This window comes from Hippocampus comes, unplaced genomic scaffold (genome assembly GCF_001891065.2).
Source record: "Hippocampus comes isolate QL1 unplaced genomic scaffold, H_comes_QL1_v1.1 scaffold63, whole genome shotgun sequence".
Taxonomy (NCBI): domain Eukaryota; kingdom Metazoa; phylum Chordata; class Actinopteri; order Syngnathiformes; family Syngnathidae; genus Hippocampus; species Hippocampus comes.
Genome location: NW_017805987.1, coordinates 195,257 through 213,430, shown reverse-complemented (window position 1 = coordinate 213,430; position 18,174 = coordinate 195,257). Strand labels below are relative to the sequence as shown.

The 18,174-nt window shown below is 45.4% G+C and overlaps 1 protein-coding gene across 3 annotated transcripts in view; it reads left to right on the top strand.

The window, feature by feature from the left end:
- The window catches only part of ano2b (anoctamin 2b), a 29,059-nt gene that overhangs the window by 9,689 nt on the left and 1,196 nt on the right, over positions 1–18,174 (top strand). For 2 of the 3 annotated variants that reach the window (XM_019891873.1, XM_019891874.1), the window contains 21 exons: positions 3,266–3,364; positions 3,474–3,625; positions 3,752–3,806; positions 3,889–3,940; positions 5,499–5,554; positions 5,645–5,692; positions 5,856–5,920; positions 6,842–6,976; positions 7,066–7,226; positions 7,391–7,473; positions 7,546–7,638; positions 10,592–10,666; positions 10,789–10,990; positions 11,615–11,726; positions 11,794–11,851; positions 11,991–12,091; positions 12,197–12,339; positions 13,159–13,311; positions 14,520–14,572; positions 15,716–15,894; positions 17,782–17,887. In XM_019891873.1, coding sequence (XP_019747432.1) covers positions 3,266–3,364; positions 3,474–3,625; positions 3,752–3,806; positions 3,889–3,940; positions 5,499–5,554; positions 5,645–5,692; positions 5,856–5,920; positions 6,842–6,976; positions 7,066–7,226; positions 7,391–7,473; positions 7,546–7,638; positions 10,592–10,666; positions 10,789–10,990; positions 11,615–11,726; positions 11,794–11,851; positions 11,991–12,091; positions 12,197–12,339; positions 13,159–13,311; positions 14,520–14,572; positions 15,716–15,894; positions 17,782–17,887 — 2,181 coding nt within the window. The remainder of the gene's footprint in view (positions 1–3,265; positions 3,365–3,473; positions 3,626–3,751; positions 3,807–3,888; positions 3,941–5,498; positions 5,555–5,644; positions 5,693–5,855; positions 5,921–6,841; positions 6,977–7,065; positions 7,227–7,390; positions 7,474–7,545; positions 7,639–10,591; positions 10,667–10,788; positions 10,991–11,614; positions 11,727–11,793; positions 11,852–11,990; positions 12,092–12,196; positions 12,340–13,158; positions 13,312–14,519; positions 14,573–15,715; positions 15,895–17,781; positions 17,888–18,174) is intronic. The other variant, XM_019891875.1, reaches the window with a different exon arrangement.

Here is an 18,174-nt window from a genome sequence, read left to right as displayed (position 1 = left end):
GGGGGGGGGGGGAAATCCAAACATTACAGATGGAGGGAGGAGCTTACATCACGGGAAATACCCCTGCAGTGTAGGCCCATGCCAGCGGAAGTAGGGCACGAGTCACGATAAGCCCGAGCCAACCTTCACAATAGTATGCAGCATCAAGCAAATCTCTTCTTCCCAAAAAAAAAAAAAAAAAAAAAACCTGAGCCGAAACATGGTCCATTTTTTTTTTTGTGTGCTCCTTTCTTCACACTCCTCGCAAAGTTAATGTGATTTGGCAAGCCTCTCCTTCCACTTGCTGTGTCCGCGCCAGCTGCTGGCTGTGCCCTCTTCCATACCACTCCTAATTTACCCCGCGAAGCGGCTCATTTAGACGTGATTTGGCAAGCCTCTCCTTCCACTTGCTGTGTCTGCGCCAGCTGCTGGCTGTGCCCTCTTCCGTACCACTCGCCTAATTTACCCCGCGAAGCGGCTCATTTAGATTTTGACATTCAGGCATCCTTCCACCGCGCCTGTGTCGAGGTCGGGCGTTTTGGTTCGGGCTCGTGTGTGAGAGTGATGGCGTGCGCTGTAGGCGCTTGGCAGAACACCCGCCCGCCGTTGTTGTCGTTGTTGGAGCGGGCCTGTGGCCTACGGTGCTACAAACGTGGCGATTGTGAAAGTTCTGTCACGCCGTCGCCTGCTCACGCCGAAAAGAGCCGTTATGGCGGCTGCCACGAGTCATATTTGGAAGCCATAAGTGCGTCCGCTACTTGGTGATGTGACGTCTGCAGGCAATCATTAATCAGATTACCATTGGATAGATAGAACTTTAATCTCGGATCAGGTTAGCTTCCCGATGGCGCCTTATTTTATCTCATGGATCGCCGATTGATGTACTCAACGGCCAAAAGCAGCCATCATGGAGATTTTCATTCCCTCCTTTGACTATATAGAACAGGATATTCTTTCAGGGCGTCTGACAAACATAATTACACTCCTTCATTTGAATATAGTGGTGGGGGAGGGGGGGTACTCTTACGGAATGACTGACAAACATAATTACACCCCCTCAGCTGTTGATGTGCCTCCGGTAGGTGCTGGCACGTAGAAGGACGAGTGGTCGAAATAGCAAGAGTTCTTAGTCCTTTGCTCTCACGGACGTTGAATTTTAATTTTTTTGGGAGAAGGCATGACATGAACCCGATAACAAACAGTGCACTTGCATATTAGTGTTGAATTCATTCCTAGTCGATTTCAACAAACTAGTCGATAGGTGTTCGTCAATGCTAAAGCTAATTACTCAGAAGAGCTAATGCTAACCCACGGGGAGAAATGTCCCAGATTGTAAAATATTATTCAAGATCGCCGGGTTGCCATGGCGCATGATGTGCCTCGTCGTTGTCGTTTTCGAGCCGTTTCTTGAAAATGAATGACGAGAGAAAGCGACGAAGAGCGAATTTGCTTCGGGTGCCATATTGTGGCATCTTGAGGCATATCACAAACCTTTCTGTTGAACTTATTTTCAATGAAAGATTTGATTTTTTTTCTTCTTTCGAGAGCGCTTCTTAATCCTACCACTGAAAATTGGAACGACTTGAACGGCAAACTTGTTTACCGCATCTCAGAATTATTATCGTCAATCTCTTAGATCACATCAAGTTACTCAATATCCTAAAGAGTTCTCGTTAGTGAGATGCTGTCAATTTTCCTGCGGCGGATGCACATTCTTTTCGCAACTTTACGGATTATACCTCGCCCTTTATATGATCCGTTCAAGCGCCTCACACCTGCTGTGCATCCGTCATTTTCACAGTCAACGTTTCCTTGACTCCCGCCTCCCACTTAGCGACACGCTGTCGCCCAAATGATCACCCCTACCCCCCCTCCTAGATCAGCGCATCTCCCCACCTCCCCCGGTGAATGTGATGATATTATTAAATTAGTTATGATTGAATCATAAAGTTCAGCTCCCCCCCAATAAAAGGCCACTTTTAAATGTGCAGTTTTACTGTTTTTCTTTAGACAAATGAGGTTCACCTCTAAGGACAATAAATAGCGCATTTTAGGTTCATCCTGATCCATCACCAGAAAGCCCAAATATTATTTTTTATTTTTTTTTTGTGCCGAGTGGTATCCAGTAGGCTTCCCCGATGGAGCAGCAGCAGGGAGGAAGTAGCTGATGCGATAAGAGAGGAGATAATGAAACACAAGAGCAGTGAGAGTGGCAGTTCAATGAGCCGGCCCGTCAATCAAGCGGCTGAAAGCGTTGCCTGCCAGGTACAGAAGGTACAGTCATGCAGACGGGGGTGGGCTGAGAGAGAGTGAAAGATCTCAGGGGCGTCCAAGTCGAGAAAGGGAATCGGGTTTCCGCTGTTGGCCCCCCCGCAACCCCTCCCTCTCCTGATCGGGGTCCGAGGAGTGTAACGTTACCTGCGCTCTGGCCATCCATCCCCTTTTGCGCTCCGGCTGCAAACAATGTCACTCACTATGATATTCACAAATCAGTCACGCGCTCCATCCGAACGCATGACTTATTTGCGAGGTTTCAAAGGCATCTGGAAAACGCTCCATAATTGCGGTGCGAGGGACGATGATTCATCAACGGCGGAGCGGGACGTTATTAGGCATACAATGCTTTCCAGGACACGATGATGTTGGACAAAGGAGCGAAACAGTCTGCCAAGGAACAGGCTGCACCACGCAAGGAGTGTTGAAAACAGCCACAGGCGTCGCTTCAGGAACGCGCGAATTCTCTCTTGGTCGGGCCAAAGTGAAGGCGTTATAGTGAGAGTGAGACGTGGGTGGGGTTGTTTACGTTGAGATGACATTTAAAATAGGTCAGATAATGGACTGCTGGGTCAAAATTCAAAGTACAGAAGCATCTCAAGTTTGGCTCATGCTTGCGGTCCATCGAACCTTCCATAAAATACAATCTTAAAGCTAACACACAATGCAAAAACGACAAAAAAATAGCATCACTTATCATAAATAGATGTTTGAACACAAAGCGCAGAGCAACATGTGTCTATGACGTAAAGTCGCAGGCATATATTCTTTATCCTCTGCAAAAATTGACAAATAAAACTCATTTGTGAAAGTCTTCTTCGTTTGTGTCTGTATCTCTGTATTCTCCTGCCACCTGGTGGCCAACATCCATACCAGACGACGTACAATGCGGGGCGGGAACGGATTACTGACATTTCCATTCATTTCAACAGGGAAAGATGATTTGAGAGTGTCAAACCAGCACTGTATATTGAAGTATTTAATAACTACTTAACTCTGGTTTGTTTTTTAGGTGAAGGCTCATGGTCTGAGCTTCACCCGCCTCCACGCACCCTGGCCGGTGCTTTGCAGGGAAGCGGAGTTTCTCAAAATTAAAGTCCCAACCAAAACGGTAAGAGCAATATAGATGTTGTTTGTGTACAGTGCTTTCAGTTCACTTTCAGCGGAGTCGTTTTTTTTTTTTTTTTTTCCTGATATACGGGTTCTACTGTGTCCCACAGCGCTATGAAATTAAAGAGGAAAGTGCGTTCAGCAGCAGCATGAGCAGCGTGTGGAGGAAACTGAAGCAGCCTTTCCAGCCCAAAGTGCCCCCTCAGGACCACGGACCCACAAAGTTCCTCACACACTGCTTCTCCCGGGACAAGCTCCACCTGTGAGACCAAAACACACACACACACACACACACACACACACACACACACACACGCACACACATTCGACACTCGATGTTTGTTGGCATTGATAAATACAACTGAAAAATATGTGTGGTGGTCGCCAGGTACAACGTGGCATCGAAAGACTCCTTCTTTGACAACGCCACAAGGGGCCGCATCGTAAGTGTCGCAATCACAGCACGCTGATGGGAGGGGAATTCACTCCAAAATCGAGTAAAATGGTACGTGTCTTCTGCCTTAGGTGTACGAAATCTTGAGGAGGACTGTTTGCGCTCGGACCTGTCAAACCATTGGTGAGAAAACGGAAAGGGTCGGCTCTCCCCATGCGATGCGTTCAGAACAGGTTGCCTCGACACCAACGCTGGGAAAATCAATCATCAAATTATTTCATAAGTATAAACAAAAATACATGGGCGGCCTTTGACAATAAAACGCTCAGTGGGCGGGGCTCAAGAACAAAGCCCGCCATACTTTGCTCAGTCCCGCCCGATGCCAATGAAACCCAAAATACCGTAGTAGAAATCGCTATGTGCCATGTGTGTGGTTGGCTTTGCCCATCGCGGCAGAAGGCGTCCGCCGGAGGGTCGTGCCTAAGCTGGAGGCACAGAAAATAGAATTGCCTCTCTTTAACCTAATTCCTCCTTCCCCTTAGTTCTTTGCTTGATACATTTCGTCACCTAAACACACAGAGATCCCCTCCTCTCCGCTTCCCTCCCCCTGCCCGCTTGTTGCTTCCCTTCCACCTCTACAAGTGGGTCACGCGTCCACGGGGCAGGCCCAGCTTGAAACCTCAAGAGTGTGTTTTAGCCTTGTGAGGTTCATTAATAGCCTGGCTCATCACGGCGCAGTCCTCTTTGAGTCATTTCATCGTCGGCTTCTCACTTTGATGAAAGAGGCCTTGTCGGTCTGTCCTTGGATGTGCCGCCGTCCGGAGCTCGCGCTCACAGGTCAGGACAGTTCTCCCCCCACACCCCGCCCGGAGAAGACTAAATGCGGCAGTCCCAGTTTGCCTGACACGAAAAAGTCCAGCTAAAGTGGTGCAGGGTGGCCAAAAGCTTTCAAAAACAGCGACTAGTGCACATCAAACGCTCACCACAATGTGGCGCTCTGATCTGGCCACCATCATGTCACACTGGTTTCCCTGCAGTGTGGCCTGACAAGAACAAGGATGTAAACTGACCCGCACGCTTCTGGGCCAATGGCGAGTACAATACAGCTTTTGTTCCCGTGATGATGAGGGCGGAGCTTAGGGTGTTGAACAATGCGAGGGCCTACGAAGTGGCGTCCGATGTGGGGGAAAAAAGCAAGCGATTTGGAATTTTTTCAGGCAGATTCTGATATTTGTCACAATAAACATAATCGAATATATATCGGCTGATTAAATGAAAGAGTGGAATGAAAATAATGATTAAAATAACATTTTTGTCCATTGATGCATACTAGAAGATTAGACTGTTTTACAATACTTTGTCCTTTATTATTCCACAACAGAGATTAAAATCGGGAAAATAATCAGGAAAATCTTTGTCCGATGTTATAATTAGTGTGTTAAAAAAAATATTGAATGAAGCTAATATCGAACAATTAACCGGTTCGGCCCCTTAAAACGATAAAAGCATTTTCACTCATGGAGGCGGCACTTCATCCGATTATGTGTGTGGTGCTTAAAGGAGAGCCATCACCATACCCAAATTCCCCAAGCAATGAAGTATGCGCCGCTTATCAGAAGTTGTTACCTCATGTTAAACGGCGCTTACAACAAAACTCATCGCAGCTCTGCTTACCTTTTGACTTTGACATCGCATTTCAGTCAGTGAAAGTTACACGTGTTTTACACGTGCTCTCTTGCAGGTATCACGACATTGATAGCAAAGGGTGTCTACGATGCTGCCTTCCCTCTTCACGATGTAAGTTTTGGCTCTCCTTCAAGCATTACGAGAACAAAAACTGAACCAAATGCAGGATATCTACTGGATTTTGTGTTCTGTATCCCTCAGGGAGATTACAATGCCACTGGACATCCCGAGGAGAGGAATGACCGACAGGTAACTGTCTTTCACATATCGTACAATTTTCGTCCTCCGCTTTGTGTTTTCTTAATTCTTCCTCGCAAAAAAAAAAAAAAAAAGACCTCTCTGTCCAAGTGTCTCTGCTCAATTGTTTGGATGAGAGTTAACATTGACACCACCTTCTTGTCTGTCTTGATAGGTTCTCCATGAAGAGTGGGCCAGATACTCGGCCTTCTACAAATACCAACCCATTGATTTGGTCAGGTAAGCGGATGTCCGTTGACATCACTTAACGTGAACTCTTATATGTTTCCTCTGGTGCAAAAACTTTTTCAGAAACTGTCAGGTATTTTATTCCAAATCAGTAATTCACTCAAAAGTGATTGTCATACTTGTTATACTCTTCATGTTATTTCTAACAATTAAAAAAAAAAAAGAAATTTTATGATATAAATTTGGCCCATTTGTATCTCAAATCATCTTTTCCCATTGAAATGATTGGAGATGCTCTGAATCCGTTCCATGGCGCCCCTCCGCTTATTTTTGATGAAGAAAACTAGGAGTCTATAATATTGCCATTCATAAATCTAACATGAAGAATGCTATCATTTTTGTCACTGTTTTTTTTTTGCTACAAGTCGACATTGTGCGTATACATGGAGGCGGTCAAAGTAAGCTGCGATATTGTCCTTGTTCTTTGCAGGGGATAAATAATATAAGCCGCTGTATATTACTTATGTATTTATTTATGCAGCCATCTATTCTCTCATCCGGTTATCCTCACAAGGGTCGCGGGCGTGCTGGAGCCTATGCCAGCTGTCTTCGGGCAGTATATGGGGGACACCCTGAACCGGTTGCCAGCCAATCACAGGGCACACATAGATGAACAACCATCCGCGCTCACACCATACCATTTAGAGCGTTCCATTAACCTGCTACGCATGTTTTTGGAATGTGGGAGGAAACCGGAGTACCCGGAGAAAACCCACGCAAGCCCCGGGGGAGTAGAACAAACTCCACACAGGAAGGCCAGAGCCGGAATCGAACCCCGCACCACTGTACTGTGAGGCGGACATGCTAACCAGTCGTCCACCCTGTCGCCCCATTTATTTATTGACTTCAATTGACATATAAAATCAAGTGCAGTAGTTGTAGTGGCCTTAACTTCACTTTCTCACCTTACAGGAAGTACTTTGGAGAAAAGATCGGCCTGTATTTTGCCTGGCTTGGCGTTTACACCCAGCTGCTCGTGCCAGCCTCCATCGTGGGAATCATCGTGTTTGGCTACGGAGTAGCAACAGTGGACACAAACATACCCAGGTGAACACATTGGATAAATAGGCCAATTTTGGTATTTAGTCCAAATATCAGTCTTCTCATAACCCTGCCTCCTCCTTGCTTTCGCGAAGCCTCGAGATGTGCGACGAGCGCCTCAATTTCACCATGTGTCCCCTGTGCGACGGAGCCTGCGACTTCTGGCAGCTGAGCACGGCCTGCGGCACGGCCAGAGCCTCGCACCTGTTCGACAACCCCGCCACCGTCTTCTTCGCCATCTTCATGTCTCTGTGGGGTGAGCGTCAAATCAAACTAGGGCAGAAAGAGAATTTTAAAAAGCTCGCAGCGGATCTCATGTCGCCGAAAAAGTTAAGCGAACATTTGAATTCATGAAAGCAGCGGAGAGGAGATGATGCAATGAAAACGTCTTTATTCCAACACCTTTTTGTTTGGACGTAGCCGTGTTGTTCCTGGAGCACTGGAAGCGTCGCCAGATCAGTTTAAGCTTCAGTTGGGATTTGACCGGCATCGAGGATGACGAGGTAGGTCGACATCGCGCGCGCACACACATTCAAATATGCCCAAAACATGACACGATAAATATTTCCCTGTAGGAACACCCGAGACCAAAATACGAAACCATCCTTCTCCAGAAGAGGCAGCGGAAGCAAAAAAACAAGAAGACGAAGAAGAAGAAAAGGATTCAGGTAGGAAAGTGTTATCTTCGTAATATTAGCGAATGATCTAGATTGTCTCTGAATTGGGTCAGTCTCTCCCCGGATGGCCCACATACACCGGACGCCCTCCTGTCACAGCTACGATGCAGACCCACAAATTCATTTAGTTGTCCCTCTGTCCTTTAGTCCGTGAAGCAGGGGGGATGGGACAGTGACAGGGAAGGACAAATGGAGGAGAAACCTCCTTTCGGCCATGGCTGCAGGGACACCGGTAACCCCCGCCCCTCCTTCCTCTTCCTTTTCCTTCCCATTTCCTCTCCTGCACGCTGCGGCCTATCCGTTCTTCTCTGGCTGTTCCATCCTCCGGCTGCTGCGCTTTTCAGGTATTTACGCCAGGAGTTTGCATCTCTTACCCGTACTTATAAACTCCCAAGTTGTCCTTGTGTGTGGGTGTCTGTGTGCTGGTGCGCGGGCATAAACCGAGCTCCACTTCAAAAAAAAAGATCGAATTTAATATGATGGTAAGCCACAACACTGGACTTTTAACCCTTTCATGCACCCTGTGACCTGATCACATGATCAGCTGTCCACTGTAGTAACCGCTGTCCCTCAAAGGGTTAATATCATAAAATAAAAATAAAATAATTTTATGTTGATTATAAAAAAATTGCTGCTCGACATTTTATTGTTTATTTTATTCCATGCTTATTTTTTGAACCATCCATCCGTTTTCTCATCCACTTTTTCCTCGCGAAGGTCACGAGCTTATTTTTATTTCTTGATGTCATTTTATTTTGGTTTTGCTCCTGACGTTTTTAGAATATTAAACCAGATAACACTTTTACAGTAAATGCAACGGGATATTATCGCTTTATTTTTGTTACTTTTCACAGGCAACTACCACTTGAAAAAAATATATATTTGATGTATACCACCACAATGACCAACAGGAAAATACAGTAGTATAGTATGCAAAAGTGTTCATCAAAAATAAGATTAATAAGTTTTTTTTACATTCTTTGCTGAAGTAAAAATTCCAATGGAAATTTTAAAAGTAAGAAGAAATTTAAAAACAACCATTTCTTAAACATTCAATGCAAACTCAACTCCACTGTACCGCGGCATTGATTCTGCACGCCGCACTTTTCGCCGTATGCGTAAGAATGATCACTGATCAACGTTATTGGCAGAAATAGAAGGCTTCCAAAGCTAATTTTGCTTCCGCGTGGGCCGGCGCTGTGCGCGCAAGTGTGAATGGTTGTCTGTTTGTCTCTGTGCCATCCCATCCTGTTGACTTGCTTGACTGGCTCAATGCTGAACCAAACAAGCGTCTTCGAGGTCTGCGCACTAATAAAAGCAAATAGAGCGGCTGCTTTATATAACGTGACCCAGTTGTGTCACTTTTCATCCGGGGGGTTGTTTCGGATGTCGTTCCAACTGGCCAGTACTCTCTAGGGTGGGGAAATGATTCTTGCCCTTTTACGTTCCGTTTGTCAACATTCAGATGCGACGCCAAAAGTTTCCGTCGCCTTAGTTTTAACGCAAAGCTCCTTCGTCGCCGTTCCGCTCAACCTACGTGAAAGGACGCTTTTCCACGCGAAAGCCGGTGAGGATGACATGAATCAACAATTGTGAAGAGAGGAAGCGAGTCGAAAATATCAGCACGCGCTTCGCAAGCCAAGAGGAGATAGCATGTCAACGTGTCTGAGGTGGCAAAATTATTCACACCCTTTAATGAAGAGGGTACGGACACAAAATACTCTGGTAGAAGTTAGAAATATTATATCAGTATGTACAGATTCGGTGGTCCAGTGGTTAGCGCGTCGACCTCACAGTGCAGAGGTTCAATTCCAGCTGCGGCCCCCCTGTGTGGAGTTTGCATGTTCTCCCCGGGCCTGCGTGGGTTTTCTCCGGGTGTTACGGTTTCCTCCCACATTCCAAAAACATGCGTGGCAGTCTGATTGAACACTCCAAATTGTCCCTAGGTGTGAGTGTGAGCGCGGTTGGTTATTCGTCTATGTGTGCCCTGCGATTGGCTGGCAACCGGTTCAGGGTGTCCCCCGCCTACTACCCGAAGACAGCTGGGATAGGCTCCAGCACGCCCCGCGACCCTTGTGAGGAAGGCTGTTCATATTATTATGAGCAGAATTCTGTCACATGAAGCAGGTGCTCATCGAATAATTTGGTCCAATCCAAATCATATATGGATGATTAACATCTGGCTTTCTAGTGAAAATTCTAATCAACAAGACTTGTCTGACTGCATAAAAAAAAGAAGATTTTGAAGAAGATACAGGGAGATTCAAGTAAAAAAAAAAAAAAAGGCATAGTCGAGGGATGGTGAGAAACAGAGGGAGGGCGGCTGAGTGGGAGTGATGCATGCTGGGCAGGGAGCCAGAGGTAAGATTAGTGACCGTCACTATGGTGACACACATCTCTCTCCTCACACATCCACGCACGTTTGATATATTACACGGGGGGAAGAAATGTGCAGTTGGATCAGGAAGAAAATAATTGGAGGTTTTTCTTTTTTTTTGAATTTTTTTTTTTTTTACTGACCCTAAATTTGCATTTTGTGTTGCCTTCGAATGACTGACGAATAACGTAAATTGGCCCTTTTATCGCTGCTTTACTGTATTGTGAACGTGGGGAAGCTTGTGCCCCCCCCCACGCAAAAAACTGCATTGAGCTCGCTTGTCCACTAGATGGCGCCAACGCCTCACTAACAAAAGTCTTCAAATTTGACTTCTCTCTTCCACAATCGTGAATGTGTGGAATTCCAATGTGCCTCTGCCTGAGCTTGTCCACACTGAGAATGTGGATTTCGAGCACATAGTGACGAGCCCTAATGTGAATAAAAGATGGGAAGGCGTCAGTTCGCCATCGATAGACATGTGACACAAGCAGATTTTGTCTTTGGCTTTTTGGGGGGAGTTTAAAGTTCCACATGGGTTAGCCTTACAACTATTATCATTCCTGTTAGGTTGCGATAGAGAAGTTAACCTGGAAAGACCGCCTTCCTGGGTATTGCATCAATGTTTCCTCCATTCTTTTTATGGTGAGTACAATCATACCTTACTTGAAACTTGTCATACATGTTCAACATGCAACGCATTAGTTCGTATGTGAACTCCATGCATAGCTTAGGAGGCATTAACGCATTTCTCTCTTTGCCCATAGTTTGGTCTGACCTTCTCGGCCGTTTTCGGCGTCATCATCTACCGCATCACAGTGTCGGCGCTGATGGCCATGAGCCCCGACCCGGAGACAAAGTCCAACGTGCGCGTGACGGTGACGGCTACGGCGGTCATCATCAACTTGGTGGTTATTCTCATCCTGGATGAGATCTACGGCGCTGTGGCGGTGTGGCTGACAGAGCTTGGTATGTCTTCGCTGGAAAATTTCTGCATAAATTGGTCAAATGGTGTCGGCTGATTCTCCTCTTCGTCACAATACAAGTAACGCGTTTTTCTTCAGTTTGCTTTTCTCAAAAAGCATTGCCCAATGTGACCCATGGCCAACAATTATGCATTATTAATGAGCATAAAGCTGAAAATAGTCACACAAATGTCGATAAAATCATTGATGTTCATAAGCCTGTGGTAAAATATCCTGTCCATTAATAGAAGAAGTTCAGCAACCGTTGCTACTCTCCCTAGGACTGGTTGGCCTGTCACCTCGCGTTTCGGCTAAATCTCTGGCACCAGCCAACACCTCTGATGACAAATGTATGATCAGTAAAAGATTAAATAAGAGTAGATGCATGTGAGGACACCACAAAGGCACCCATTTCTTCAGATTTGAAGTTTGCAAAAGAACAAGAGCAAGTATGATGGTGCGGGCATCGTGGTTTAGGCCTGCTTTGCTCATCAGGGCCTGGACGACCTGCTATCATTGACAGAAAAATTAATTCTGCCATCTTCTCTGCAAATTCAATCAATGAATGTCTTAGTGAAAGGATGTATTGGTAGATTGTCTACCCTGAACTTAATTGACTGTTTTCCAGAAATTCCTAAAACGGAGACCAACTTTGAGGAGCGTCTCATCCTCAAAGCCTTTTTACTCAAGTTCATGAATGCATACGCGCCCATTTTTTACGTGGCGTTCTTCAAGGGACGGTATGTTGTGGGATTTCTGCAATATTGCATCAGCCCATAATTGAAATTAACGCTGAGTGTACTTCAGGTTTGCAGGTCGACCGGGAAGTTATGTGTATGTCTTTAACGATTATCGAATGGAAGAGGTGAGCGTGAATCGTTTATGTCAATCTGCGGCGCATCACCTGATCAAGAATGCATGGTCAAAAATGTGTGTGTGTGTGTGTGTGTGTGTGTGTGTGTGTGTGTGTGTGTGTGTGTGTGTGTGTGTGTGTTTTCCTTCAGTGTGCACCAGGAGGCTGCCTCATTGAGTTGTGCATTCAGCTCAGCATCATCATGCTCGGGAAGCAGCTCATCCAAAACAACATCTTTGAGATCGGCATCCCGTAAGTGTCCAGGAGTTTGCGCAAACAAGCGATGACTTTCTTACATCGCCGGCCATGCGGGGGCTACTAGTGGGTGGTGTAATGTACAGTTGTCCACCCCGACAGGAAGTTGAAGAAGCTGGTGCGTACGCTGAAGGATAAAGGAGGCGCCGAGAAGGAGGAGGAAGAGGAGAGGCCTCCGCAGCAGTGGAACCTGGACTACGCTCTCGCTCCCTTCGAGGGCCTCACGCCCGAATACATGGAAATGAGTGAGCCTGCGATAAAGACGCACATCCGCGCAAAACCGATGCGTTAATCGCAAACTCCTGCGGCCTTCGTACTGATTGGTTTGGACTAATTGCAATAGGACAGGCCTTTATTTGACTTGAACAGCTGAAATTTAGTCGTGAAAAGTCGCTGCCATAGCACTCAGCAACAGCGGGTCAGGTGGACTAGTGAGGCGATAAGCTCGCCCCCTCTGGCGCTCGCCTCGCCTCTTGTCTCCTCTGTTACGTCTCTTTGTCTCGTCGCGTGGAGTCCCGAAAAGCCGCCGCTGTCCGTCTGGGTGGAAATCCCCGTTTCTCACACTGCTTAAATTCCACCGCGCAGACCAGCTCGGCTCGTCTCCCTCAATGTCATCTATACGTCGTCCTTTCAAAAAAAACACCCCCATTTTTTAATTTGTATTTTTTTTTTTTTGTGTTGCATTGTTGTTACATTTTCCTGTTTTTGCTGAGCTTACATATTTGTGCTCTTGCAGCTCAAATTTCCTTTCTAGGAAACTAAATTGCAGGAATTCCAATTCACCATTACATGAAAGTAATGTTTGCGAATCATTCAATTCAAATAGTGAATTTTGATGCCACCGTTTTTGAAATATCACCTTTTGTATGTAGTCGTTCCATGAAAAGTCCCGTTTTAGCTGCAGCGGCGCTTTTGGCGTGTTTAACCTTAAAAGGCATCTGTGCCAGTCATAAAAGACGTGTTACGAGAAATCATAAAAAGTCGCGGGTCGAAAGCAGGTCGAAAATTTTTAACGGCGGGGTTCGCTCTGTCTTTCTCTCCCCTCCTACCTCCCCCCCGCACAGTTATCCAGTTTGGCTTTGTCTCGCTGTTTGTGGCCTCCTTCCCTCTTGCTCCTCTTTTCGCACTGCTGAACAACGTGATCGAGATCCGGCTGGATGCCAAGAAGTTTGTTACGGAGCTCCGCCGGCCGGTCGCTGCCCGTGCCAAAGACATCGGTAAAACCGGTCTATGGTTTTTTTTTTTTTTTTTTTTTTTTTTTAATTTGGGCAGGGGGGAGTTCAAATTCAAAGTACAGTATTGGTTTGAAAATAGCAGCTAATCTGTTGTTTCGTTGTGGAAATGCATGATGACCATCATACAGATGGAGCGGGCATGTATCCTTTTCTGCAATGTGAATGGGTAAAAATTCGATTTTTGTCATATCATTTCAACCTGACCAAAAAAATTCGAATTGGAATCCTCAGGAAAAAAAAAAAAAGTGACCGATTCAAATTCTTGCAAGGTCTGCTGTGACTTGAGGGGGGGGGGGGAAGCAGGGGGGGTCGGCAGGGCAGAGAGGGAGCAGATTTCACAAATCCCCGCAGCTCCTTCTTGTAGTCACTGCAAATCTACTTTGATTCCTGCGTGACCGGAGTTCAAGCTACACTTCATCCGGAGGCTTTTCAAGGGCTCTCTGCTTGTCTGAAAGTCAGTGGGAGGGTAGCATGTTCTGGTATGGCCCTCTCCTCTTGTTCATGAAGCCATACAGGCTTAATGGGTTCAGTCCCAGCAAGTACCGTATTTTCCGCACGACAAGGCGCACCTAAAAGCATTCAATTTTCTCAGTGCGCCTTGTCATCCGAGACGCCTGATATATGGATCAATATTCTGGTTTCTTGGACGTAATATTTTAAACGTTCCGTAAAGAGCTTTGTGACATCTGCAGCGGTTTATCAATATTCTGGTTTCTTGGACGTAATATTTTAAAGAGCTTTGTGACATCTGCAGCGGTTGTGAAGGCTCTAGAGAAATAAAGCTGTATTGTATTGTATTCCCTTTAGCGTGGCACCATCTAGTGGAAGCATAGCGCAACCGCAGCCACTATTGTAGCTTCTATTCTATGCGCCCTATATATGAAAGCAGTTTTAAAATAGGCCATTCATTGAAGGTGCACCTTGTACTCCGAAGTGCCTTTATCGTTCGGAAAATATGGTTCATATATTAATTGGAAATCAATAAAGTCCTCCATGGCACCTCAAACAATGAGCTTGTGAAAGAAGTGGTTCTCAAACTTTGATACCACCGAAGAAATGACTTAGTTCTCCAAGTATGACTCGTGTTAGAGTCACTCTGCTACATTAAAAAAGGTCTTTGCAGTTTTGTTTGTTCACTTTATGCATCATAATTCCCGCCACTGATTATTACAATTTTTTTTTTCCCATAGGCATATGGTACAATATACTGAGTGGCATGGGCAAATTCTCCGTCATAATAAATGTAAGTAAAGGCAACTCTTAAACGTTCATTTTATTGTTAGGCTGGTTTGTATTTAAGTAGAGCATCCCTGCCATTACCATGGCAACACGATACAGGTTCATCATATATCTGCCTATTTTTATTTATTTTGTAGATATGATCCAGACTGTTACATTCAATTTAATTAGATGATAAAAGAAGAAAAAAAAGGAACAAACACAAAGCTGGCAAGTTAACTTTCAATCATGGCAGATTTATGTGGCGTTAGCGGTCATGGGTTAGCATCTCCGGTACTCGAGGTCCGCTCTTTTGCCTGTTTTAGATCGTGCCCTCTTCCTACACACCCGATTCAAATGATCAGGACCGGGATCAGACTTCTGCAGAGCTTGTTGATGAGCTGGTCATGCTAATCATCTAAAAAGGACTGCAGTTGCCCAACCCTGGGAACCGCAACTTAATCTTCCCTGAGAGGATTTTTGGAACACGGTGGCAACATTCCCCCTGTCCCGAGTGCTTCTAGTTACACTTTAATATCGGAGAAAAGTCTGTACAAAGAGTTATGAGCTATTCATGCCTTGAAAAGTCATTTGCATTTTAAATTTACAAGCCCCCTCGAGCTTTGAGGCATCTGCCACCTGATGGATTAAGATGTGAATTCCCCCCCGTCACGAGTGCTGATGAAAATTAGCCTCCCTGAAATCGGTTATCTTTGTTTCCAACATGTCTTCCAAGGTCACATGGTGCCAGAAAAGAAAAAAAAAAAGCTCGTCAAACTGGCCGCCAAACAATTAAAAGCTGAAAGATTATTATCCTTTGTCCCACTTTTAGAAGAGTGTTTCCCAACAATAATTGGACCAAACAAGAATGTTCCAAAACGTCTTAAAATGTCCCTCTGCGGATTCTCAATTTTCTTTTTTTGGAAGCCATCGTCCATTATTTGCTGGAAAAACTGAATGAAATTTAAAAAAAAGAAAAAAAATGTCCATCTTGTGACACCTTGGCGCCAAGGAACTGTGTTGAAGTGAGGGAAGGAGCATCATTTAGTCAGGCCATATCCGTGTCTAATCGAAACGATCTCTCAAATTGCTCTGTGAACAAACTTGAATTGTGACTAACTGCAAATGCTAATTCCTCACCCTCTTGACTCCCCTTTCGCCCCCGGAGGCCTTTGTGATATCCTTCACGTCGGACTTCATCCCTCGCCTCGTCTACCAGTACATGTACAGCCAGTCGGGGACCATGCACGGCTTCATCGACCACACGCTCTCCTACTTCAACGTCTCCAACTTCAAACCCGGCACAGCGCCGCAGAATTCCGACCACGGCGATGTCACCGTCTGTAGGTAAAAAAAAAAAACACCTACTTTCCCCCACCTTACGGCGCGTAAAAAGACTCTTGTCTGATAATGAAACGACGTCACAATGTGCATTTCATGCATCACTACTTCATAATCGCGATCTCCATCGCCCCGGACTGAAAAGGGTCCCGGATACAAACGCCTAACAGACAGTGGAGTGTGACCTCCGCTTACGCAAGATACCCCGTAGTGACCGTAAAAGAATGCCAGTCTTTGTGCCGGTGCCTGTCTCGAGCATGACGTACCCCTCGACTACTCGCAGCCGTGTAATTGGCTATTAGGGCCTCCCATAAGGGTCCGAGTGTGTCCAAACGTGTTGCTGATGACGCCTCAAGGCTCAAGCCAAACCGTTCAACCCTTTTGCCCCTCGATGTCAAACGCCCGAGACACTTCATTGCTTTGTCCTGTCTGCCCGGGCACACAGTGGATGATGGGAGGAAGGAAGTAACTTGGGGTTCCACTCAAGATCAAAGGGGGTCAAACGCTGATCGAAATTCATTTTCCTTCCTACAAATATTGCGTTTGCAACAACGAGGCACTCTAAAGTGTCCCGCCAGTCATGTCTGACAGCCTTTTTTTATTCCTCCACTTGCTCTTTCGCTTTCATACATGTACTCGCGACTGACAACAAGGCACTCTAAAGTAATGGAATCTCCAAAAGAAAAACACATTTTCCGTATGTAGGCACCGTTCTGGTAAACCAAACGAAATTGTACCATTCGGAGGGAATGTGGATTATCTGTGTTTTTTCAGGACGGCAATAGGTTGACCCTTGCTTTGACTGCCGATGTTACATCATGTCCCATGAGGCAAACCATCTCTCACTGCATTTATCGTAATCTCTGAGGTGTCTTCTGAAATAATATTGATGCTCCCGTTGCTGCAAAACCTGCGCCCTTATCGCCAAACATGGAGACATACGAAGCTCACCCTCCAGCTCGGCTCGCTGCACTATGTCAACAATGATATGTGCGGCAACATATGAAGACGCTGGCATGAGAGTGACAAACAGGATAAATAATTCGGATTAGGAGGGAAAAAAAAAAAAGCATTCCTTACACATGACTGTATAAGGAGAATGAAGAGGAGCGCACACGCATATTTTTTATTTCTATATAGCATCCTAGTCTGCCTTTAGTGGGTTCTATTCATAGAGGAGTGTGTGAATGTTCGAAACCAGGAATTCGTTTCATCAATCATCTTCAATGTGACATTGCGTTTACTGTTAAGTACAGTCAATAGTGATTAGTTATCGTGTTTTTTTCGGAGGTGGGGGGTCATTTTATTGTCACAAAATATTTTTGCCTCATCTATAATCTTAAGGCTGTGGTATAGTTTATATAGTTGGCATCCACATACCGTATTTTCCGCATTATAAGGCGCACGAAAAAGTAGTAAAAATTTTTTTTTTAAGTGCGCCTTATAATCCGATGCATTTTCTATATGGATCAAAATTCAGATTTCTTCAACGAAGTATTTTCACAGCTGCGGCGGTTGTGAAAACTTGATAGAAATCAAGCTGTATTGTATTGTATTCCCTTTAGCGTAGCTCCCTCTAGCGGATGCATACCGCAACCGCAGCCACTATTGTAGCTTCGATTCTGTGCGGCTTATAATGCGGTGTGCCCTATCTATGAAAACGATTTTTAAATCGGCCATTCGTTGAAGGTGCGCCTTATACTTCCAAGCGCCTTATCGTGCGGAAAATACGGTACCACCAAATGAAAAGTTGAACATCGTGTGTTTACTATAGAGTGGTTACTACAAAGCGGATAGCGGAAAGGAATCTGAATAAAGATGCATGACCCTTGAAGGTGAGGGGGGTGGACGCTTTAATGAAATACACCCCCTGCCCCGTACCCCCCACCCCAGGTATAAGGACTACAGGGAACCCCCCTGGGCCCCCGATGCGTACCACTTCTCCAAACAGTACTGGTGTGTCCTTGCAGCGCGACTGGCTTTCGTCATCCTCTTTCAGGTATGAGCACTTTTTTTTTTTTTTTTTTTTTTTTAAATTCATGAGCTGATGGTGACGTTGATCATCTGGTATTTTGCACATTTTCAAACCATTAAAAAGTGAAGGAACAGCCGCTCAAAACAAAAGAAAAAAATCATTAGTTAGCCCCCGATGGAGCCAGCTGCAAATGCGTTTTGACCATGAGGCTTTGGTGGACATTTTACACAAAACGGCTTCATTCTTCAAATGAATGTGGGTTGTTTTCAATCACATTTTTTCCCTAGAGTCAAACAAACATCGGGCGGGGG